Source organism: Sorghum bicolor, chromosome 7 (assembly GCF_000003195.3).
Source record: "Sorghum bicolor cultivar BTx623 chromosome 7, Sorghum_bicolor_NCBIv3, whole genome shotgun sequence".
Lineage (NCBI taxonomy): Eukaryota > Viridiplantae > Streptophyta > Magnoliopsida > Poales > Poaceae > Sorghum > Sorghum bicolor.
In genome coordinates, this window is record NC_012876.2 from 14,141,392 (window position 1) to 14,167,223 (window position 25,832).

The following is a 25,832-nucleotide window of genomic DNA, read 5'->3' on the forward strand; positions in this document are numbered from 1 at the left end:
GCATTGTGTTCGGATAATCATTACTTCATGATAATTAGGGGCTAATAGAATGAGACAAACCTACTTATATTTTCTCTAAACGTTAGTGATTTTATGCCAAAGAGATTAGAAGCAATTTATAAAGAGACTTTTATACTTTTGCTTCATTTACTTTTTTTTGTTTTCCATAACCTCTCATGGTAGCCGGCCAAAGAACAGTAGCACGTCAACCTCACAGTCAGCTAATCAGACGCCGTTGTTTTCTGCATCCATCTCCCTCCCATGTATATACCCTTCTGTACGATATTTCTTTTTCTTTTTTTTTTCTTTTTCTTCCTTTAATATTTACTTCATCTCCATCTTATCCAACCCCATGGGTCCTTCCGAGTTCAGCCTCATCCTCATCTGTGCCCAACGAATGACACCCACCGCATCGGCCAGAGAGAGCGACGTTCGTGAGGATTCTCGGCCTCTCTATGTCCCCAAGCCGATCTCTACGGCAACGGGCTGCCGAGGCCACGCTTCTTTCCTGGCGACCGTGTCGATCTGCCGGCGTCCATCACCGACCCGCTCCTCGAGTGGACGCGCGAGGCGCACTGGTCCATGGGCAGCTTCGGCGTGAAGCGCCTCCGCCTGCAGGGCCGCATCAAGGGCTCCATCGACAAGCTCCGCCGCACCGCGCGCCGCGATGCCAGGGCCAAGGCCAAGGCCCCCTCCGCTGGCCACATGCCCGCCTCGCTCGCCACGCTTGGGACGCCTCCGATGGGGATTCCGAGGACGAGAAGGAGGTGGCAGCGCGGGAGCCGGCCATGAAGCGGGAGCTCGTCGACGGCGACGAGGACTCTGGCGAGTCGGAGGAAGATCGAGGAGAATGAGCCACTCGCAGCTATCATCACTGCCGCCAAGAAGAGGCACGCGAGGAAGCTCAGCGACGAGTTCGACCGCATCGCCGTGGAGCAGCAGCTGGTGGCAAAAGCACCGGAGAAATCTCGATGCCGCGCTCTCCTCCTTCCGCTCCAAGATCTCCGACTTCCGCCGCGCCTTCTTCCATGGCTCCCCCTCTTCCGAATTTCGGTTTGGATTTACATATGCTAGCTGGTTTGCAAGCGAGTCCGACAGGGACACGAGCAGACGGTCGCCAGACAACCAGACGAAAATTTTAGCTGAAATTTTGCCTCTTATGTGGCCACCTCTCGTTGTCTCTACCCATTGATATTTTGCAAAAAAAAAGAACAAATCAAAGGTATATTTTGAAAACTGTAGATGCCCAAGGCATCACTTATTTGTAACTATTATCTAAAAAAATCACTTATTTGTAACTAGAACAAGTATATCACTACAACAGACCTTATATGATGTTTAATTAGTTTCTGTCATAAACATTAGTTTTTATGTTGCGAAATAGAATCTGTGTTGAACCAGTGACAAAAAACTCATCGTCATTAAAGGTGCATCTCTAAACACTTTCTGTGATGAATTTGGTTAGAAAATATCATAAACTAGTGATGAGCACATCGAATGGTCACAAAAAATATAGCAAACCATTTGCCTAAGGCGCTTCACAGTACGATAGATGGCAACAAAGACATGCCATGACATGGTAGAAACATTGTGACAAATTTATTTGTCATAAATTAAGGCTCAGTTGTAAGTTTGTTTGAAAATTTAAGGCTCAATTGTAAGTATGTTCCATATAAGTATATTTGAAAATTTTAAATTTTATATTTCAAAATATGTGAACTTAAACAATATTCTGGGAGTCCAAACAGTTTCAAATAAAAACCTTCTCAACTGTGAGTTATAGATCGTATCGATGGCTATAATTTTTGATATAAAGTTTTTCCTCATCCTACTTTATATGGAAGAGTTATAAATTATTTTTTGATACAAATATTTCTAGAAGCGGGTCTCTTAAGATGTCTACCTCAGTTAAATAACTCTTAGAGATGGGCCCTTAGAACGGATGCCTCTGGTAATAGAGATTTTTAGCGATGAACATTTTAAGATGCCCACCTTTGTTAATCACTGATTAACAGAGGCTATCATCTGCCCACCTCTATAAATGATTAACAAAGGCGGGCATTTGCTTGGAGGGCACCTAAACTATTTATAGAGGTGGTCTCTAGATGTATCCACCTCTGTTAATCAAAGAGGTTGCCTCCTAAAATCATTTTTGTGGTAATGTATTGGTATCATGCTCCTCTATCTACTCCGCTGCCAAGATGCATGGCCTCCTAAAATTTGGCGAAGGCATACATGAAGAGGCTTGGCAACGTATCCAATGTTATAATTGTACTGTCATAAGCATCGTCTCATTATCTGATGGTAATCCTTTTACATTTATTACTGGCTATCAGGACGATTTTGGATACTTTGCCGTATGGTGTATCTGCCTATGGCTTATCTGTTTGGTAAAAAGTTTGTGGGAGAAGTTACACCAACTATATTGGAATTAAGGAGTGAGCTCTATTCTGTGCCATACAGTGAGGTTGATTGGAAAAAAGCTCGTGATACATGTGCCAAGGTTTGTTTTTACTAATATGTGGTTACTTTCTCATACATTTTTTTATTACTTTTGTTGTTTAAAAATGTATATATAAGTTTTCTTATTGTAAATAAGTCAAAGCAACCTATGTATTTCAAATGGTGCAGTATCAAAAATCAATTACATATCTGAAATGTTTTGAAAGGGTCTCAAATGTACCTTAGGTACATTAAATTAAGTATTAAACTTCTCCAAAAGTCTTGATATTCAAACATCACTACTACAAGAAAACTTAACCGTGGTGGTACCGCCACGGCCATAAGATCACGGTTAATCGTGGCTTAACCGTAGAACCGCCTCGGTTAATCCTATTTAAAAAACTTGAAACTCTAGAGAATCAAACCTAAGACCTCTCATTCAACACTATCACCATCTACCACCACACCACACAACCATTTGTGTATATATATAATACGCTAATACGCTATCTTTTTATATCAATATTTTATAATCTTACATTGGGTATTTTGGCTACTAAATAAACTCAAATGAAAAAACTTTTAAGTATAAAGTATTAATTCTTGTCGAGTACTACAACTTTGGTATATGATGTATCGCCATCAGAGATACTTTGAAAAAATTCAAAAAATTGAGCCTTAAAATATATAAATTTCAAACACATATTTGAGACTCTAGGTGACTTTAAATCAGAACTTGTTAATATCAAACATGTAGATCAGGTGAACCACTAGAACTTTGATATTAACTGTGAACATTGGATATTATTTAGGAATTCAAAATTTTAAATTTCAAAATCTATAACCTTCGAACACATGTTTGAGAATCTAAACATAATCAAATTAAAAACATTTCAGCTACAAAGTTGTAGATTCTATCAAGAACTATAACTTTTGTAAAGATCATGTCAACATCTGAGATTGTTTGGTAATTATAAATTTTAAATTTCAAAATCTACACACTTCAAATAATATTTTTGGACCCTAAAGTTTCAATTCATAAACTTTTCAACTACAAAGTTGTAGATCACGTCGAGAGCTACAATTTTGATATAAAGTTTGTCTTCATCTGGATTCATATGAAAAAGTTATAAACTATTTTTTGTTGTAACCATTAACCGAGGTAGGCATTTTAACATAACCGCCATGGTTAATGAGCCATTGTAATACCTGATTTTAAGGACAAAACCAGATATACACCACATGTGAGTCTTAAAAGTCAAATCTCACATATAGCTACAAATAAGGTATAATATCAAAATACAATGTATAAATATATAACATACTTAGTATAAAAGAGATAACCTTTGATAGCAAATAGCGGATAGACAATTCCAACTTCGGGTATTAACTTCACTCTACAGGATCCAACTGACTGATTGATCACAAGCCTAACACTTCTCCTAGAGTATGGGGGAAATAGCAAGAGTGAGTCCATGTCGAACTCCACAAGTATAGCAACTAGATTGTATAGATCCCATAATCTCATGATCAATGTGACATAAATAATGTAGAGCATTAAACAATAAATAATAAGCATATTAACACACAAGAATCATCGCCCTTAATGTAGATGTCCCCAAGGCCGCTTTTGACCGTGAGCTCGCCTAGTATACTAGTTTTTAAGACTCTGCAGAGGTTGTACATCTTTACCCATGAGTCATGATTTACTCTTTCGCCTAAGGTAGCTAATCTCTTAACCCCCTTCCTAGGGAGGTCGGTAGGGATCTCTATGAAGTCTTTCAAAGGTTCGTCTAACAAGTTAGGGCCGCTTGGTTTTAAACGTCAGTCTGTGTGATCCACCCGCAGGAATCCACGGTCTGCTATTCCCCAATTGCGCCACACGGGTAACCGCTAACGAGCTAGAAAAGTTAGTCATACTTAACTAAAGCCAGAGCCATTATAGCCCTCATGGTTGCACCGTTGTCCTGGGTGATCACGTACAGATAAATCATCAAGTTGCTAAAAAGTCATTTTTATCGTTTCTTACTTAACATTAATCTAGCCACAGGATCATGGTCACAGAAATAAAACCCAAATGCTATACTTGCCTTAATCCCAATGCTCTTGTTGATCTTGCTGGTCTTACTAGTTGTCCAAGGCTCTGATCTTGATCACTGAAGTACTCTTGTTCACCACGAATTGTTCACCAACTAAACTCGATCATCGATCATCAACACACAAACAATCGGAGACAACATACACAAAGCAAACAAGGCTACAATTAGAACAGTACATCAATAATATAAAAACAGTATGAAAAGTTTATAAAATGATTCTACGCATCGCTACAATCACATGAACGTAAAAAATCACGAAAATCGGAGTTAAAACAAAGAAGTTATGAATTTTCTAAGATTTTATATAGAAAAGTAATTAATTAATTGAGGTCACGAAATTAAAAAGTTTCAAACTGGTGAATTAAGTTTACTAACATGTAGAGCTCATTAATACAAATTTAAAGAAATTTGAATGACCAAAAACGGAATTAAAATGAATATTTTATAGCCAAAACAAAATCGGTGACAAACTTGTAATTTCCTAAAAACATATTTTAATTCAAATCGGCAGACTTTACGTTTTCAGAAAGGGAAAGCGTATTTCCTAAAACGTGCTTTGGACCGCGGGTTGTATATTCAAAAAGTCCAGGGGCTCTTTAGAAAAATGCCAGGCGAAGGGGTATTAATCAACCGTGGCCTTTCAAATCTTCTTTGGGCGGATCAAATTAGATCGGAGGGAGGGGGCGTGGCTGGCTGGCCGGAGCAGTGGCAGCCGTGGCGGCGCCATGGCCGGAGTAAGGTGGAGCTCGCCGGCGTTCGTCAAATCAGCGATTTAGGGCACCAAACACGAATCTGAGAACATGGGAAGCAAGCTAGGCGCAAGACGAACTCACCTGCGTCACAGAATCTCGGCGAAGAGGACTCAAAAGCGGTCGGTCATGGCTATGGCGGACGGACAACCCTGCAAAAAGGTTCGACGATGTTTAGCACTTCTCTATCACCGATAGAGAATGCAGGAGAAGGCTTGAGAGCTTCGTTACTACTTCACCGTGCTCGGTACGCGGTTAAGAACGTTCTTTGGGCGCCTCGGAGCGAGGACCACGGCGGCGTTTTGGGTAGAACTCGTCGGCGAGATTTAAATCGGCATCAAAGGCGGCTAGGGCTTCTCCAGCATCGCTGGGAAGAGGAAAAGGGGTGCGAGGGACGGCGCCTGGGACTTATAGGAGCAAAGGAACTTTCCCACGGCAAATCCTGTAGAAATCGGGAAGGAAAACATGGCCTGAGCTCGAGTCCGGCTCGACCACGCGAGGAAGAAAGGGGAAAGGGGGAGGGTGTCGCTGACGTGCGGGCCTGGAGGGTCAGTGACAGGGAAAAGCGAGACCCAGCTGTCAGCGAAAAGAAAGAGAGAGAGGGGGAAGTCGGGTGCTGTGGTGTGGCCTGTGCCATGGAGTTGGACCAGGCGCTAGCTTCCAGCTGGTCCAGAGGGGAGAGTGGGCCGAGGGGGGAAAGGGGAAGAGGAGTGGGCTTCGGGCCAGGATAGAGAGAGGGGGAGGTTTTCCCCTTTTTTTCTTTTCTTTTTTTTCCAAACCTAGTTTCACATCATTTCAAAATATTTTGAATCATTTCGAATTTTTTTGACACAGCCACACATCTCAATAAAATAAATGCAAGGGCATACATGCTCAACCACATTGCTAACTCCTATGATAATTTTTAATTTAATGAAAAATATTATTGTTCCTATGTTTTATGAGCACAAAAATAACAAAAATAAATCATTTTTCCCTTATTTCAAAAGTTGAAAATTTTAGGGTGTTACAGCTATTAACCGTGGCAGGCATTATAAGCAACCGCCTGGCGGTTGCTTATAATGCCCGCCACGGTTAATAGCTCATTAACCGTGGCGGTTACCTTACAATGTCCGTCGCGGTTAATTATTAACCGTGGAGGTTGTTTAGTGGGCTGGCCGGCTTCAGTCGGCCGTGATTAACCGTAGCGGGCAAAAGTAACGTCTGACTCGGAGCCCTTATGTGAAACGCTGCGCAAAATAAAATGTGCGGTAGTGCATGCTTGTATGGTGCAAGACAGGATGGTGTTGTAATGAGAGGAAACTTTTTCCTTGCTTATACATTGTCGTTCTACATGTAAGTAAGCTTACTTTTTACAAATGAGAGTAGCATTACATTGGATTTGTTAACTCCTTGCATAAACAATGAGCCCCTTTCGTTGCATAGCACCTTCAGTGACGATATTTAGTGCTTAAAACAGAAGCTAGTACATATGTGGCACAAAGAAAATAATATTTTCATTCACGTTTGCATTCAGATTTTTCTCAGGATATGTCACATAAAAAGTGCATGGGCATAGAGTTGAGATATGTTCCAAGGCATGATATAAGCTTGTGGTATAAAAATTAAGAACTTTCACATAAAAATGTTTACCATCTTTCTCATTGGGAAATAAAAAATGTAAATAAAGTCAAGGGGGTGTAAAAATGCATGATGGGCTTATTTATTATTCCATTAATTGGAAGGTGTTAGGAGTTCTACTTCTAGTTCTGAAGTCCACCATATTTTGTTGAGCATTTGGGTGATAGAAAACATGTCCACCTTACCTTAAGTGTATATACAAAAGAAACCAGAATTTGTAATGTCTTTTGTAGTATTTTTAGCAGCAATAATGAAAGTCTACCCAAAATTTAAAGGGAGAATTGGCTGTGGGACATGCAGAATGGTGGCCATTTGCCAGCGGACACTAGAAAAAATTAGATTGCTCAAAGACACTCCGTTTCTTGTCAAATTTGCTGGCAGACACTACGTCTAATCAAATATTATTGCAAAATAGATATAAAATCATATAAGTGCTAGAAAATTATACTATAAATTATTTTACACTCTACATGATGAGAACTATAATGTCAAAATATTGTTTAGTATTTTTAGTATCTTATTAATATATTAACTAATTAACCATGGTTATCTTTGTCTATTTATGAAGAGGGGCAAAATGGTAATTTCAGTGCAAAACAACATTTTTACACTATAGTTCTTATCATGTAGAGTGTAAAAAAGTCTATAGTATAATTTTCTAGCACTATATGATTTTATATTTATTTTGTAATATTGTTTGATTAGACGTAGTGTCCGCCAGCAAATTTGACAAGAAACAAAGTGTCTTTGAGCAATCTAATTTTTCCTAGTGTCCGCTAGCAAATGGCTACCATTCTGCATGTCGGCCGATTCTCCCAAATTTAAATGCCTGACTCATTGTACTTATGCCACATTTTTCTTTTTCTGCATCTAGGTGGACCTTATATATCCAAGGACAATGGCACAAAATCTTGTATGGACATTCCTTAATAAGGTTATAGAGCCAATGCTGAATTGGTGGCCAGTAAATAAGTTAAGGGATATAGCATTGCAAAACATCATGGAACATATCCACTATGAAGATGAAACTAGCAAATACATATGTATATGTCCGATAAACAAGGTAATATGCATAAATTCTCAAGAGTGAATTTAATGTTTGTTAACAAAAAACTGGAGGTCTAGCTTCATTTTCTACTATGTGAGCAAAGTTTGGTTTTCTTAGTTAATGTTGGCAAAGGAAAACATTTTATATAGACCTAGGTATAACTAAACTGAACAAATTTTAATTAGTAGTATATATCACGATGCTCTTTAAGATAGAGCCCTTAGCTTGGCACTAGTTCATCTATTTGAATTTTGTCCTACAAACTTGTATATTGATGCAATGGATCTTCATGTTTTGGAGTACTTAAAATTGATTCATAATGGATAAAAGGGTAATCAATGTGCTGAATCCTAACTGCACTTGTTTCTTAAAGAATAAAATGTACCGATTCATGAATTGTCGTAAGAAAACTAACTTGAATTATCTTTTCTTACATATAAGTTGAACAATTTTGAACTGGTATTTTACTAATAAATAGGTACTTGTCAACTTTTTTGCTAGTAGGCACTAGATATGATTTGTTGTTGGGCAGAAAATCCAAATTCAGATGCGTTCAAACAACATCTTCCAAGGATATATGATATGCTATGGCTTGCTGAAGATGGAATGAAGGCACAGGTATTCTCTTGCATGCCTTGTAGTATTTTACCACTATAATTTTTTCATTGTTGGCATATAATTGTTACAACAAAGCTTTGATGATAGATATTGTAGATTCTGGTTAATTTTTTAACTATGAGCAAGTGTACAAAAGAAATTAGCATGTCAAGATATTACTATCCACAAGTTTAGAGATTAATTTCTGAAATGGGAATTATTTCATCAATGTTTTCAAACACAATTTGGCCATTGATTAAATTGTTTAAATTTTATTAGTGCCTGCATTACCTAGAGAGTAGCTAAAATGAAAATATTTTGTTTTCATTTATACATACTTTCTTGATGACATTACATATTTCATTGCTATGGCCTCAAACTCCTCAGTTAAACATCATTCCTACACAAGAATTAGTAAAGGCTAACACCCGTATGTGATCTTATTTCCATGTATATAATTCCATTGTATAAGAACTAGGATTTATTATATCCGCGTACCCTTGGGGATTTTTTGTGTGGTGAAGAGTTTAAATATATGACTAATAAAACATGTTTAGTTGCAATTTTATAGAGAATTGGTTTTGGTTTGGTGGTTATTTTTTATCATGATTATTGAGTATTCTGGTAGCAAATGGTTACAATTTAATTTTTCCATTATGGAGTTTTTAGGAAACTATGCAAAGTAATTTTTCACAAGAACTCAATGTTTTGATTTTTAAGGGAACATGTTCTCCGTATTCTAGTATATCCAAATAACATTTTTTAGCATAGTTGAAAAGCCAAATTAAATTGGTACTGTCCAAGACTAGCTACCCTAACAACACTTTGGATTTTGACTTGAACAAACAAATTTTCTGGCGGTTAGTTGAATATCATCCAATTTAAATTTCTTCCCAAAACTAGCTACCCAAATAATAAAAGACTAGGGCTAATCTCAATGCCAACCTAAGCGCAAAAAAATACAAATAGGTTATCCTCAGTACTCGTTATTATTCATTAATTAACTTTCTAATCCCTTGTTTTGACCTTGAACACTAGTATGTCAAAGACCAGAACAATGTCATTCTGAATTTGTGAACAATTTTCAACACTACCAAATGCTGCAAATGATACCCCTATCAACATCTAGACTTTTTTTTCTTGTTGTAGCAACATTCTAGTGAAGCTATTGATAATTCATAATATTTATCATACAATAACACTATACAACCAAAAAGTTTGAACATCACTATTCTACTTCTTCCATTCCAAGTTATTAGATGTTTTGGCTTTTCTAGATACATCAGTTCTACTATGTATCTACGTAGCAAAACTACGTATCTAGAAAAGCCAAATATTATTATAATTTGTAATGGAGGGAGCAACATATAATCTAGGTCATTCAATCCAAAAGCCAAGTTCATGCACTCCCTGGAATGCTTGGACATAAGTCTACATTTTTCACAAAATTCTACATTTTTCACATAATTCTGATATTATGGTAACACTTAAGTTACTATGGTTATTTCCAATCATAGAAATTTGCAATAAGGAACATGTTCATAGCCATTTAAGGCACCTCCAATTGTGACTTTTGAACTAGATCAAAGAATATTTTTTATATTTTAATAGAAAAAAAGAAAATTTATCTCTTTATCAAGAGCTAGACTGATGCATATATTTCAAGATCATGTGAGATTGTCATGTGGGACTATTCATATTATGAGGTGTGTGCAAAAAGTTCATACCATAGGAGAAGTTGCCTTAGACTTAATAACTATCTAATACCATTGATGATGCCCTTTATTGTACATCTTATTTCTAAAAACAAGCTATTTGTCCATATTATTTCTAAAAACAAGCATTACAAAAGCTCTCCATAATAGGTCTACGATGGTTGTACAACATGGGAGACTGCTTTCATTGTTCAAGCCTTTTGCTCGACAGGTCTTGTTAATGAGATTAGTTCAACACTTCGTAAAGCTCATGAATTCATTAAATGTTCACAGGTTCAAGTTACCTGTCATTATTCTTATTATTGTAAAACATGTTTGTAAGGAAAAAATTTCACGTGTACTCTTATATGTAGATAAGTGAAAACCATTTGGACTACAAATCTTACTACCGGCATGCATCAAAAGGTTCATGGACACTTTCAACAGCAGATAATGGGTGTTCAATATCTGACTGTACTGCCGAGGCGTTGAAGGTTAGAAAAATACTTCTTATACATCTACTTTACTTTAAAACTTGAGTTTTTCCCTAGTCAAAATATAATTGACATGTATAATATAATATAGTATGTGTTCCTATTTCAGCCATTGTCAACAAAATGTAGTTTTGCTAGAGTTACCATACTATTTTATAATAGAAGAGCATTATAGAAAGTGATAGTGGGATAAACAAGACATGTACACTAGTTAAGTATTTACATGCATGACAAACTCTATTGGCCTTTATTTATCTTCCCTATAATAGCATACTATCTTATTTTTTCCAAACACATTTACATGTGTGAAAATGTACAATTCTATCATAAATCATGATTAAATAGAACCCTTTTGAGTGCCCTTAAGTGGAAATATTTATGATACATCATTCTTCAAAAATTGCTTATTGAAATTCTTTTCCATTAACACTCACCTTCCTTTCTTTAGGCATTGCTATTGTTATCAAAGATCTCTCCCGATCTTGTGGGGGAACCCATAAAAGGAGAAAGTCTGTATGATGCAGTTGATTGCTTACTTTCTTTTGTGGTATGACACTACTTTCGAGAATATTTTGTCATGTTCTTATGTATTATAATCATTAACCTTACATAAGATTACATTATCTATCCCAATACCAGCTCCCATGTTTAGATCTACATTTCAAATCATATATTCACTACACAGAATAGACCATGCGATTTTTGGGATTCGAACCCGAGAACTCAACGTTCATGTTCCCTTGAGCGCTTATACCAGCCGAACCGCGCGGCACATGCAACTATACAACTAACACTATTCTTTTAACTAAGTATTTTTAATCTTATATTGTATGCTTAACACTCAAAACAATCTCAAATGAAAAAATTGTTAACTGCAAAGTTATAGATCTCATCAAGTGCTATAACTTTGATGTTGACTTGTCTCCATGGACATTGTTAATCATGTCAAATATTATCCAAGAATTTGTATTGAGTATTTGGACTTGCAAACCATCTCATCAAGTGTATCTTGATTTGATATCATATGATAATTTATTCTTTTTGGTGCAAAACAACTATTGCTGCTAGGTTAAGCCACAAAACTACATTGATAGTCCACATATCACTACCGGTTGAAGCCGAACCAATAGTGATGGTCTACCGCTGCTGGATCTAAAACAATTGGTAGTGATAGCCTGGAGGTACATGTACAACAACTCTTCAAAAATATGTGATGCTCTATCATTGCTAGATCTAAAACAATTGGTAGTGATATCTTGGAGGTGCATGTTAAACCACACATCCAAAATCTACTTATATGACCTTACATGTAGAACGTGCCTTATATGCGTAGCACCTTTCTTACATTTTCTTTCTCGTTTCGTGTAAAATGGTTAATCCATAGGTGCTATGTTTAGAATGAGAAGGATTATAAGCTGGCCCTCACACTCCTAAACTTCCAAGGTTGTACTAACCCACCAACAATAGCTCCTCATGTATCACATGGGACAACAACACATTGTCTTGAGATTCTATTCCCTTTAGCCACTAATAAGCTTCATTTTAAGGTTGCCTTAAGTCAACAATTGTAAACTTTAGTTGTACATTGTTTAGATATTTGAAAATCGAAATGGATGTATATTCACCATAAAATATGGTTTAAAAAATCATAGTTTTTGCTAAGTTCCTTATTATTGTAAAAAAGCTACTATTCAAAGTTATGTATTGGAGATCATAGAAGCTAGCTATGTGCAAAGTGATCGCTTATTTGTGAATAGATGGAGTGTTGTTGATGCAGCCATATGAAATGAATACATCAATTTTTTATTGAACAATGCATGTATGGATGGAGGACATAACTACTTCATAGAGAACTATAAGACTATCCAAGGCATATGAGCACCGGATAGACAATGGAAGGGGATAACTTTTAGTACAGAATAAATCTAGTAGTTTGTTGTTTGCCTAATTGGTTATGGATACAATGTTATCTAGCTTAGAAGATGAATAAGATTTGATTTATTATTACAAGAAATAATAAAGTTGCCAAAATAGTTATCTCCTATACCACAATATTTGCAACGAGTAAGGAATTAATTGATTCCTATATCTTATGTTCAAACCATATTGCACAACTGGTCTTGACTGAAGGGTGCATTAGTAGTGTTACATCACCATTCACAAAATAGTACCATGATGCACATTAGGATAGTACCCTTATGCTATGCAGTCACTATCTATATGACACAAGTTATTGTTTTTATCTTTTCAAAAAAAAATTTAAATTTAAACGGGGGGAGAGCTTCCCCACCTTTGCATTCCAAAAGATTAGGGTTTAGGTTACAGTGGCAAAGGTGTGAGCACCAGCCATGAAGGCCGTTTAAAAGAGAGCAGAAGGGAGGCGTTTTCGCCAAGTTTAATGATTGTTATTTTCTTGACTACCAAAATTGTCTGTCTTGGGTATTACAGGAAAATAGGTTTAGACTATTTCCTAAAATAGACCAAGAAGGTTTTGATGATAGGTTAAATGACTTAAATCACAAGATGAAATTTACTATTGGATCGCTCTTATTGAGATGAACAGAATACATATATGGAGCATCCAATTTTGAGTCTCGATGAATTATGGCCATTGAAAGATCTAGGCCTTTGCCGGTTTTGGGATCCCGCCTGGCCACTTTTGTTAGCCTATCTGATTTAGAAGTTATATTTTTCAGAATATTTATTTGAGTTTTCACTCCTAAGAGGGGGAAGACCTACTCGATATATGTTAAGGACCATGGCCGGTGGATACACATCCAATCAAATCAAAACAATCTATGTCTTTAGAGATAGTTGTTTCAACTAATTTGTTTTACCTTTGTACACTTGCTTTTATCTATGGTTTTTTATTTTGTTCCTATTTTGTTGAAGAACAATGATGGAAGCTTCTCTGCATACGAGTGTAAGAGAACCACACCTTTGTTGGAGGTGAGTTGTTTAAGGTGCAATATTTTTTAGTCTAGAAAAACAATTTCTATAACTTCAATGATAAAAGATTATAATGAGGAGAGAATTTGAACTGGATCAAGTCTTTGTCACAGACACTGAATCTTATAAAAAACATAAGATTGCTACCGTCCTTTCCCTTCTAAGATCTGACATAGAATCTTCTAGATTTCAATATTACTTTTAATGCTACCAATACAATTAGCACACTCGTAACATATTGTATTACCCATAAAGATAAATATATATGAACTGTGAAATACATTATTGGTTTCAGGGTTATGCAAGGGTGTGCATCTTGTGTAATACTTTCATAAATACCAAAATGCTATTATTGTTATTAATGTCATGCCTAATTGCATGGTTCTCACTAGGATTTTTTTGTCAATAGGTTCTCAACCCTTCTGAGAGCTTTCGGAATATTATTGTTGATTATCCGTAAGAATGAATTATGTACTTAACTGAGAATATACAATTGAGTCATGTTTTTTCATATACAAGGGAGCTGATTTATTGTCAACTGACAGATGTGTTGAATGCACATCATCTGTGCTACAAGCTCTGATTATGTTTAGAGACCTGGATCATGTGTACCGCAAAGAAGAGATAGGAAATTGCATTGAAAGGGCGTCCAGGTTTATTGAGAAGGAACAACGAAAAGATGGCTCCTGGTATCTAAAATTTTACTACCTGTTATATGTAGATTATTCTCATTTTCATATGGATTCAATAACCGATTACCTATGGTACATAATAGGTTTGGCAGCTGGGGTATATGTTTCACTTATGGGACTTTCTTTGCGATAAAAGGGCTAGCTCTTTCAGGAAGAACTTATGAAAATAGTGATGCCATCAGGAAAGCTTGTAGCTTTTTGTTGTCAAAGCAGCTACATACAGGTGGATGGGGAGAAACTTATCTTTCTAGTGAAACTGCGGTAAGTGTTATGTCTCATTATATGACTTTGTGGTGGATTTGCTCAGATGTTATATTTCTATATTTATTAATTTAATATATAGGTACATGATATTATCTTGTGGTCATGTTTAAATCTGGTCTTTATTAGATTCAGTTGTATGTTTTCCATGAATCCTTGTTACAACAACTATATCCTGTTTCATGACATTTAGGAAGACAAAAGAAATTTTGGAACGGTGCAAATTTATTTTGGTTGTTTCTGATAGTATCCAGTTACTCTTGAATAATAATAAGTTGTTAGGGTCATGTCTGTGTTAAAATTTGTTTGATGAGCCATTGTTTAAAAAAACTTAGTGGATTCTATATGAAAATACATGTTACACCATGCAATGACAAAAAGTATATACTCATTCTTTTGTATCCTATATGCTTTATAAATTTATAAGTTTCTAGTTACAAAGCCTATATCTATTGACGTGAGCCTACATATGTGTAGGTCCTCTTGTTGTACTTCTATCCTTGATTTGTGTAAAAGAGTTAACCTTGAGGTGTAAGGACCACCTATCTAGATAACTAACATGATACTAAACCTAGCTAGTACCAAAACACCTGGGTCAAACATGCCGAAACCAAAATAGTAATAGGTTAGGGTATTGCAGGGTTATTGGTTTCTTGTTGTTAAAACAGTCAATTTGGTTCATTCTTTACTTGTTTTTTTGTGGACTTTTTTTCTAAAATTCTTACCTTAAGTTTGCTATCACATACAAATGTTTATAGTACATCATGCTAATAGTTTGGATAAATTAGGGGGCACAAGTCAATCATTTTTTATATAAAGAAGAGTCTCAGTAACAAACTCTAATTACATAATTTATGTCGATTTTTTTCAACCATGTTTAGTTGTCTCACTATGGCTAAGTGATAGTATTTTCTGTATACAAGTAGCTATGAACTCAAGTACCTGTGGTTAATTTACTGCAGTTGCATACAACCAACTCTTACTTCTTCATATACAATCTACTATTAATATTTTTTCTCTTAAAGCCAGAAAAATAAATAATATGTTCTGCTCTTGTCTTGGGTTTCCAAGGAAAATGTTGTGTAATATATGTAAAATCTGTACAACTTTCTAATAATTGAGTATTACTGTAAATTGGATGATTCATTGCATGCATCGTAGTCAATGTTATAAGATGTATATCTAAAACAATTTTCTTTTCTACCAAATATATTGATAATCCAAATCACAATGAATTTTATCATGCCTTAGACTTAAATATTTTGCAGGAATATGTGGAGGCTAGTAGACCTCATGCAGTGAACACTGCTTGGGCAATGTTAACCTTAGTTTATGGTGGGCAGGTATGTATTCTGCAAATGGATTAGAATTTCCAGTTACATATTCATGAAATTATTAAGGTACTCCAACCATTCTAAATTATAAGACGCTTTCTCTTTTCTGGATACAAAGCTTTTGCTATTCACTTAGATACACTATGTCTAGATATGTGTCACACCCAAATTTAAAGACAAATTTGGATATAAACCATATATGTTCCCAGGAGTCAATTACACACATACATAGATAGATCAAAAGAGAATACCAAGCACAATGCTTTGCTACATCATGAATATTTAATCCACTATATGAATATATCAAAGTCTAGCAAGCAGAAATAAATAAAGCTAACTCCATGGCGCCTCTATAGCCACAGGGATGGTCGACTAGATGATTGCAAGACGCAAGACTAGTAGTCCTCTGGAAAGTACTCATAACCATCAAAGCCATTTCCATCTATTACATCCGGGATTTTGTCCAAACAATGAAATTAACAAGCAATAAGTACATCTCATACATAACAAGAATAGCATGGGTTATGAAGCTAAAAAGGCTGACACAGGTTGTACTGCAGTTAGCATTTTGATTAAGTCACAAATTTTAACCCTACTTTAGCTTATAGTTGTGCTTAAGCCCTAATTATACCACATGATCATATAAGGCAATATTTTATCTCATAATTAATCATCAGCAATAATAGTTCTTTATTCTATGAGTTTTTCAGGCTGCTTGTGTCTGTGAGCATGCCTAATATACTAATTTTAATACTTTGTAGAGTTTGTACACTTCAATCGTGAGCCATGATTTACCTTTTTGTCTGAGGCAGCTAATCTCTTAACCTCCTTCTTGGTCGGGTCGGTAGGGTTCACAATTAAGCCTTTCAAATGTTTCCCTAACAGGTTAGTAGCTGCCAGGTTTATGTGGCCCGCAAACATAGACCCTCCTAACACTATATCACATTCACGCAGAAGTTCACATAACATTAGGTGCGTGACTTAGACACACCCCTTTTGCGTCCTTTCAGGTAACCCCTAACAGGCTACAGAAGGTCCTAGAGCTAAAGGCAGAGCCATGTGGAACTCTTGGTTGTACTGTATGTTCCAATTTTTGCTAACAGATAAGTCCTTAGGGAGGGCCAAGAACATCAGTTTGAAAACAGGAGCTCTCTTGCCCTATTATGCAGTTGCTAAAAATCAAGTTTTAACATTTGTTATTTATCATCATTAGTCATTGTTTATATCAGGTATAGTTATGTTGAGCATTAGAAAACTACCCCTATGCAAGTATAACCTATGAGTAACAAGGTACAAGATAATCAAGAACTAGGATGTCCTTGTATCAAATTGACACATGCATATGACTAATTAATTAATTGTGAATAGGTCATCAAGGAAATCCTATGTTATACTTGCCTTGATTAAAGTTCTCTTGCTGGCTGTGCTGGTCGTCAAAGCATTGGGCTTGGTCGTCGTCGTAATGCTCACCATCTATTGTTGATCATGACAACAACATTCAAGCATCCAGAGACAATCATGCATAGCAACAACTACTATAATTAGAACATTATATCATTAGAGATAAAACATGCTTAAAAAGCTAATAAAAATTATCCTAAGTCACTATGATCACATAGACGTGAAAATCACCAAAATCAGATTTAAATGAGGAAGATATGATGAAAATGGGCTTTGGATGGCAGTTTTGTAAATAATGTGAACTTAAATGAATTAAAATAAATCAAAATCGGGTTTTAAAACTTGTCAACAATGGTGGGCACAATGATGAAGCAACATAGGGGCTCATTAGTAATTTTGCCACGGCGAAGTGGTATGGCCAACTCTGGGCTGTTGGATTGGATTTGGATGGCCAAGAGGAGAGGGGGGCTACCGCCGGAATAGGAGATGGTGCGACAGAGCTGCATCGTCGATGGCGAATCCTCGTCGGTGAACACGGGTTAAGGCCCCATGGGCCATGGAGAAGCAAACCAACAACACAGGGAGTGTGGGGATGTTCCGCCTAGGAGTTCTACATTGCTGCGGCGAAAACCCACACAATGGTCGGCCATGGCCGTTGGTGAGACCTTGCCGGCGCACACGAATTCAGCCCTAGAGGCCACGGTTCAGCACAAGAACGGAATAGGAAGAAAGAGGATGGACCGGGGATCACGCTACGGGTGAAAAATGAAGGTGGAGACGAGTCAAAGATGACAAATGGCTCGTTGAGGCGGACGGATGCTCCCTGCGATCGTATGGTGTCAGCATGCGAGCCACAGCGAATGAAAAGAGAGAGGTAGAGAGCACTGGGGGCTTTATCACCTTGATGTGGAGCTCAACAACGAGTTGCGAGCATTTGGGAATTAGCGGATGGCGTCGACCCACACAAGGACTCCGGTTAGGGCTTGCGGTGGCGCGGCAAGCTCAATAGAAGGGTGGCCCTACTTGTAAACTGAGTGCAAAGGGAGGGTAGTGGCTTGTATAGAGGATCCATGCATGGAAATTGTGCCAAGCATGGAGAAATCAAGGGCAGGTGCGGGATAAGCATCGAGATTGTCCCATTCGATGAATGGGAGAGAGGAAGGGAATGATACTGTAGCAGTGGCCCCGTGCATCAACTGCACAAGGGAGAGGGGAGGCGCACTTGGTGCCCGAGATGGGCCGAGGCCACTAGGCAGCGAGTGCTCGCTGCACAGAGATGGGCCAGCGCCTAGAAAACAGGCCTGCTGCCGAGAGAGAAAGGATTTTTTTCTGAACTGCATTTTCTAAACAAATTTTAAAAAGCATTTGAATCCCTGGTGCCCGAGATGGGTCCAGGCTACTAGGCCGCGAGTGCTCGCTGCACAGAGATGGGCCAGCGCCTAGAAAACAGGCCTGCGGCCGAGAGAGAAAGGATTTTTTTTTCTGAACTGCATTTTCTAAACAAATATTAAAAAGCATTTTAATCCCTTTTTCAGTTTTGGTCAAACCAGTTATCACATAAAAATCATGAAGCAGCATGACTGCATTAAAATGTATCTAGCCGTATATTTTATTTTAATTTCATAATTACTATTTCCCTAAATTCAATACTCACATAATAGCATAAATAAATCAATATCGCCTATTTTGAAATGATGCAAATTTTAGAGTATTACAATACATAGTAAAAGAAATATATATAAAATATCAAACGTCATATAGTTTGGAAGGGGGAGTATTACGCTATTTGTTTGATACTACGGGTGTGCTGTGCAGGTGGAACGTGATCCAACACCGTTATATAAAGCTGCAAAAGAGTTGATCAATATGCAACTAGATTCTGGAGACTTTCCCCAACAAGTATGTCATTTATTTACTTTTCCTTGTAGAAGAATAAAATTTAGATTCATGATTTATTAGGTTGTTCCTTTCTCTTTAAGCAGAAAAAAATGACAATATTATTTTTCAAGGTCCCCAAGCTATCAAAATTAAATTGTTACCTTTCATAACAAATTTGATGATAGTTTAAACTGGATAGAAAAATATCTACATACGTTACACACCTCAATGAGGAACTTAAATTGCAGTGATGCAATTAAATCCTACCATTTCAACTAATGGATGCCATAAACGATGTCTAATAGGAGATAGCAATAACTACATTGGTGTTGTCTCATCATAGATGGTCTCATAAACGCCACGTAATCATCAGACTGTTCAACAACCAACTCATACAATGGGTTGACCTTTAAGTTGTCTTATATATAGTAGTTCAATTATCCTCAAGTTGTGCAATAAAGAAAAGGAAGTTTGTGAGTTGAATGGAAACATTAAATCATACAATGGTAAGATGGTTGTCTCATAGTCCTAAATTTTTCTCATGAGGTGGTTGCTTCACAAAACAACCACCTCTTAATCTCACCTTCCTCTCTATCCTTCATTCCCTAAAAAAAATCCTATATGACATTGCATGAGATGCCCTTGTCTCCTCGATTGCTTGAAGACATTGATGTTCCAGTCAAAGCACTAACCCCTCTCTCTTCTAATAACACTAGTGCGATCGGTATTGCTTGGGATCCCATGGGGCATGGTCTTAGCAATAAAACTAGCTTTGATGCTTCTTACATGAGATCACAAGGGCAAAATCAGGTTGTGCCTCTGGCCATATGCATTCAGAGGTTCAGCTTGCAAATTTCATCATGAAGGCACAGACATGAGCATAGTGGTTATTTGCGAGCCAAACATAGTGTTGTTGATTCACCTAGACTTTGAGGGGGTGTTAGATATATATGACTTGAGTAAAGTCCACCACCGGTCTCTAAACTTGTATTGTCGTGTCATCCCGGTCCCTAAACTCACAAATCGATCATTTAGGTCCTCAAACTTGTTCATTTGTGTCATCTTGGTCCCTAAACTTGTTCAGTTGTGTCATCCCGGTCCTTAAACTTAGAAATCATCCATTTAGGTCCTCAAATTTATTCAACCGTGTCATCCCGGTCCCTAAACTTGGTTTTGAATCTCATCTGAGTCAAAGTAAAGCGATCTAAAAACTCTATATCAAAAAAATATATATAACTTTTCATAAAAACTCGAATGAAGACAAAACTTTATATCAAAGTTATAGTCCTCAGCACAATCTACAACTTTGTAGTTGAAATTTTTTTATTTGAAGTCGTTTAGTGTTATAAAATTTATTTTTAAATTTTAAATTTTAAAATCTATAAACTGATAAAAAATATTTTGGGACCCTAAATGATTTTAATTTTAAAACTTTTCAACTGCAAAGTTGTAGATCACGTTGCTGCCTACAATTGTGGTATAAAATTTATCTTCATTTGACTTCATATAAAAAAGTTATGAGTTATTTTTCAATATAGAGTTTTTAGATTCGTCCTATTTTGACCGAGATGAGACTTTAAAACAAGTTTAGGACCGAGATGACACAACTGAACAAGTTTGAGGACCTATATGAGAGATTTTTAAGTTTAGGAACTAGGATGGTACAACCGAATAAGTTTAGGTACCTAAACAGTCGTTTTGCGATTTTAAGGACCTGGATGACACATCCAAACAAGTTTAGGGACCGCTGATGGACTTTACTCATATGACTTTGTATTTTACATTGACCATAGGTGTTTTTGTGAATTTTGTACATCTCCATGTTTCCAGGCTGTGAGGCATGGCAATAGAGTTTAGTTCATTTGGAAACAACAAAAACTATGGGGAGCCTTATAATTTCACTGATATATTCTATAGCTTCAAATTAATGTGCAACATTGTAAAAATAGTTAAAGTAGGATGTATAGTAGGATTGTTTGTGAACAATAGGGAATATTGTTTTTATTTCAAGCTGCGCCTAGGCAGCAGAGCAAAAGGCCCCGTTGGGTTGTGTCTGTTAAACTTTACCGCCCATTATATCGAATGCTTGGACACATGCATGAAGTACTAAATATAGACTATTTACGAAACTAAAAACACAGCTAGAGAGTAGAGAGTAATTTGTGAGACGAAACTTTTGAGCCTAATTAGTCCATAATTAGACAATAATTATCAAATAAAATGAAAATGATGTTAAACTTTAACACCCTCAACCAAACACCTCCTAAGCCTTGTTGCATTCAGGCTGGATAGTTGTTCTTGCTCTGGCCCCAAATAAATTGTGTTTTGCAGCAGACTACTTAAATAATGTGTTGGCCTGGCACACCTCAGTGGCACAATATATACACATTAGCTGGACTGCTGATAATTCGATTCCACTAGGTCATGTTTCACTGAGCTCCAGCTCCATGAAATCTTAGATTTCGAAGTAGAGGTAAGATGAGAATGTTTAGAAAATAAATTTTGTTTATTCATCTAAACTAAATAAATATTTATGCCACTTTAAATTTAGTTTGCAGACTACAAAAAATCAACCTGAAGTTGTGCTAAATATGCCCTTACCTGCTAGTGCATGACTTTTGATTGCAGGAACACGTTGGGTGCTTCAATAGTTCCATATTCTTCAATTACGGAAATTACCGCAACTTGTACCCGATATGGGCTCTTGGGGAATTTCGTCGTCGGCTTCTTGAAAGGAAGAAGTGAAACTAATATACATGATGCCCAGGCTATTTAAACTATAATGTTCAGTACAGTTATATATGTTAGTAACTGTGCTCAGCGTGACTATATATTATGATAGTGAAAATTGATGCCCGTCCTGCACATGATGTGTCCTTCCTATTGTTGGATTGGGATACAAATCAAACACCAGCAAGGGCTAGCTCGCATGAGGTTGCAATCAACCTTCAACGTGCAGTAAGAACTCTTGGATCGACTAAACCGATCTAGAGACCAGTTGAGCAGATCGATCTAGAGCCCATTCAATACCTCAAAAGCCTAGGAATGTCTCCTAGGAGGACCCATCGAGGAGGAGCACGCCTAGGGTTGTTCTAGGGTTAGAAAGGCCACGTAGAACGCCATTGAATCTCATGAAGAGATGCAACAAACAGCAAAGTGATTTGAAAAGGTGAAAAATAGGGTAATAGATGTAAAAAAGATAATTGAGTGTTGGATCCTACAATCGACCGTGATCCTTTGACATATATAGAGCGGATGGTCTTATCCCAATAGAAATGAAGTCCAAAACATAATCTCTATGTTTCCTACGCAAAAACATGTCCAAAAATCGATTTCGAAAGAGTCCAACTCGGACTACAGCAGGCAAACTAGCCTACCTGGGTCACGAAGCTACCTAGCCAGTTTTTGTGGGGGTTGGACAGCCCTACAGCTAGTCAAACCGGCCTAGCCGGTTCTGGAACTGGCCTGGCTAGTTGTGTTGCACCCAAACTAGCCTAGCTGGTTTTAGAAACATCCTAGCTAGTTCTGTTGCACATGCAGGCAAGAAAATCTTTCAAAATTTATGATTAATTCATTCGAACTCCAAACAAATTGAAGTGTATATGACTTTTGATCATCTCAGCCAGAGGAACACAATGGCGCAATCAAATCTTGATTTGGGAAAGTTGTCGAAACTAGCCAGGCCGGTTTTGGCTCGAACAACACCACCGAGCCCCAAATGAGATGATCCAAGTATGTTTCCTGACTATCTTGACTATAGAAACATTATGGTGGAGTCCATTATAAACTTTGAACACTTTTAGTTATCAACATATGCCCCCTGTTTATAGGTGAACATAAAAACATAAGAAACAAATAGCAAGTATATCCAACTCATTGGCTATCTAGTGGCTAAGGGCAATGTATACATCAACCATATTTGTTCTAAGCACGATACATGTATCGGCCATTGCTTGGTCAGCACCAAACACTTAGAAAGTATTTTCCTTAAACACCTTCTGCAAAATGGTCCAGTGAGACAATAACTTTGTAATGTCTCTAGCTATATGAAACTAGGAGAATACCCCGCACGTTGCCGCAAGAATATAGATTAGTGGATTACATGGCATAATGACGTAGACAAACAAAATACTTATGTGTCTTGCTGATGTGGACATTACAATTATATGGCTAGTGGATTTTAGTTGTGTGTGATAGTACAATGCTTAGTTGGACAGCTTGCATATTGAGAGAAATATAGTGACTTGCTGACATGGACACTACAATTGCATAGGCAAGTGAATTTTTCATTGTATGTGATAGTGGGTTGCTTAGTTGGACAACTTGTATGTTAAGAGATATAAGTAGCGGGGTTTATCTTTATAGGAGTATAAGATCCAAGCCTTAATTTACAAACATCGGACTCAACATGGAACCATCCCAACATCAACCTTTTATCCATTAACGAGTACACATTGATATTGAGCCGATTATGAAGCAACTTTTGAGAGATGGGCACAAAACCATCCTTGGTGACACTAATAAATTGAAAATCAGCAAGGTCTGTGTGGAGCAATACCATCATGCCCCCCAAGCAAAGGAGCATCAGCCATGGCAACCCACGCTGATGAGTCTGTGTGGAGAACTTCTATATCATCATCCACCCATCGAATAAGGAGCTAGTGCAAACTGGATGGAACAAAGTGGTTGCCATGTATCCGATCTCGCCCAAGAATCAAGTTGTAGTTCCCTTGCATCTCTGCAACAAAGAAAGTGGTAGCCAGTATCTTGCTTCTGATGGTAAGCTCCATTGATGCAACACCCTTTGCTAGAATTTGCTCACCACTACCAACACCACTGGTCGTCATGTTGGTCCTAATGAACTCCTCATCTGCACCACCAAGCTTCTTATAAAGTGAATATGGGATTAGGTTCATGATTTCTCCATGTTGATGGTCCTTAATGTCAACATTACCTTCAATCAATGCACAACATAATGCATGGCGAAAGAGTTATTAGTGCATAGTTGTAGGTTTATTCTAAAAAGTTCCACGAGTTGTGTTGCTCTCACCTATTTTGCAAGATTATTAATATTTTACCATATAAAAGTATCCTAAATGATGAAATAGAGTACACCATTGCGAAGAGCTTCTTGAGATGATCGAAATAGACATATCATTTGCTATATTTGGTCTACCAACGAGAGAGTCCCTGATGGATACGCCTAAGAATTCTTAGGAATACTCCGGAAGCATCACTAAGCAAAAGTTTCATGTACTAACATGACAATTTTCATAGCTTTGGTGATTTATGAATTTTCAGGGATAAAAACAGAATAATCCAGGGAAGAGTAGGAGCCAAAGAACCAAACCAAATCATGTCAGAATTCCACAAGAATTGCCGGGAAGGTTCTAGAGGACACAAGAAGACATGGGAGGAAAACGGGAGCACGATGGTGGACAAGTGGGGCCGTCTGGCCCCACAGGCTAGGCCGACCAGCCTGGGCCCACATGGAAGTGAGCTTCGCTTCGTGTGACGGCTTCCAACCAACCTCTACGACACATCTTGACCCTTGTTTCAAGTCGGTTTGATCTGAAGGCTGCGGCTCATCCCACCTGACTATATAAGCAGGGGCAGACCCCTAAGGGATAGAATCAATCATCAACAATTGATCTCTCATTCACAAGGCTAGAGAGAAAATCTAGGGTTTTCAATTAGAAGATTAGAGCTCTATTTCAAGTTTAGGTTTAGATCTAGCTAGATACAAGTAGAGTTGAGCACGGCTCAGGATTCCGGATCGACGTCAAGAGATGTGGTAATTCTATCATTGTATCTCGTAATTATGACTTTGTGTTAGTTCAATATCATTATGTTCTTGTTTATTTTGTTCTTAGTTTATTCTAGTTCTATCTTTGATATAGTCTTGATTGATAATAAGTTTAGACATAAGTTCATAGAGGGCTTGGCTCAACTCCGGATTGGATTAGGCGATAGAAGTAATGTAGACGTGGTGTCTAGATTATATTTACCTGCGAATGCAATCTATTTTCTGGGTCATGTGGTAGATTGCGAATGTGACTACTATAGCTTCGTTGAGTCCTTTGTAGTCCACTCCTTGAATCTAGGACAAGTAGAACATGTTTACTTGGGAAAGGATTGCTATATTCCTGAATTTCCTGAAGTAATATTCCTTATGTTTAGATGGAAGATGGATTAAGATATAAAAGATAAGAAGTAGAATAGAAACTCTAAGACTTAGGCCTTGTTTAGTTTCCAAAAAATTTTGCAAAATTTTTCAGATTTCTCGTCACATCGAATCTTTAGACGCATGCATGGAGTATTAAATATAAATAAAAATAAAAACTAATTGCATAGTTTGGTCGGAATTGATGAGATGAATCTTTTGAGCCTAGTTAGTCCATGATTGGACAATATTCGTCACAAACAAACGAAAGTGCTACAGTACCTATTTTGCAAAATTTTTTGGAACTAAACAAGGCCTTAGTAGATAGAACTTAACTTTAGGAATTAAATCTCTAACCGTATTGCTTTATTCTGTATCCTACTTGATTAGATGGGTTCTCTCTAATTATAG

The 25,832-nt window shown here is 37.2% G+C and overlaps 1 protein-coding gene across 10 annotated transcripts in view; it reads left to right on the forward strand.

The window, feature by feature from the left end:
• LOC110436943 (achilleol B synthase-like) overlaps positions 1-25,119 on the forward strand; it is a 37,938-nt gene extending 12,819 nt beyond the window's left edge. For 2 of the 10 annotated variants that reach the window (XM_021464734.1, XM_021464728.1), the window contains 12 exons: positions 2,337-2,503; positions 7,785-7,973; positions 8,463-8,576; positions 10,421-10,543; positions 10,624-10,743; positions 11,192-11,290; positions 13,636-13,692; positions 14,102-14,148; positions 14,238-14,381; positions 14,468-14,645; positions 15,914-15,988; positions 21,887-22,123. In XM_021464734.1, the coding sequence (XP_021320409.1) occupies positions 2,337-2,503; positions 7,785-7,973; positions 8,463-8,576; positions 10,421-10,543; positions 10,624-10,743; positions 11,192-11,290; positions 13,636-13,692; positions 14,102-14,148; positions 14,238-14,381; positions 14,468-14,645; positions 15,914-15,988; positions 21,887-22,003 (1,430 nt within the window). In that variant the 3' untranslated portion in view covers positions 22,004-22,123. Of the gene's footprint in view, positions 1-2,336; positions 2,504-7,784; positions 7,974-8,462; positions 8,577-10,420; positions 10,544-10,623; positions 10,744-11,191; positions 11,291-13,635; positions 13,693-14,101; positions 14,149-14,211; positions 14,382-14,467; positions 14,646-15,913; positions 15,989-16,740; positions 16,865-16,989; positions 18,248-19,195; positions 19,280-21,886; positions 22,124-24,559 lie in introns of those variants that run through there. The other 8 variants (XR_002454921.1, XM_021464729.1, XM_021464726.1 and 5 more) reach the window with 8 other exon arrangements.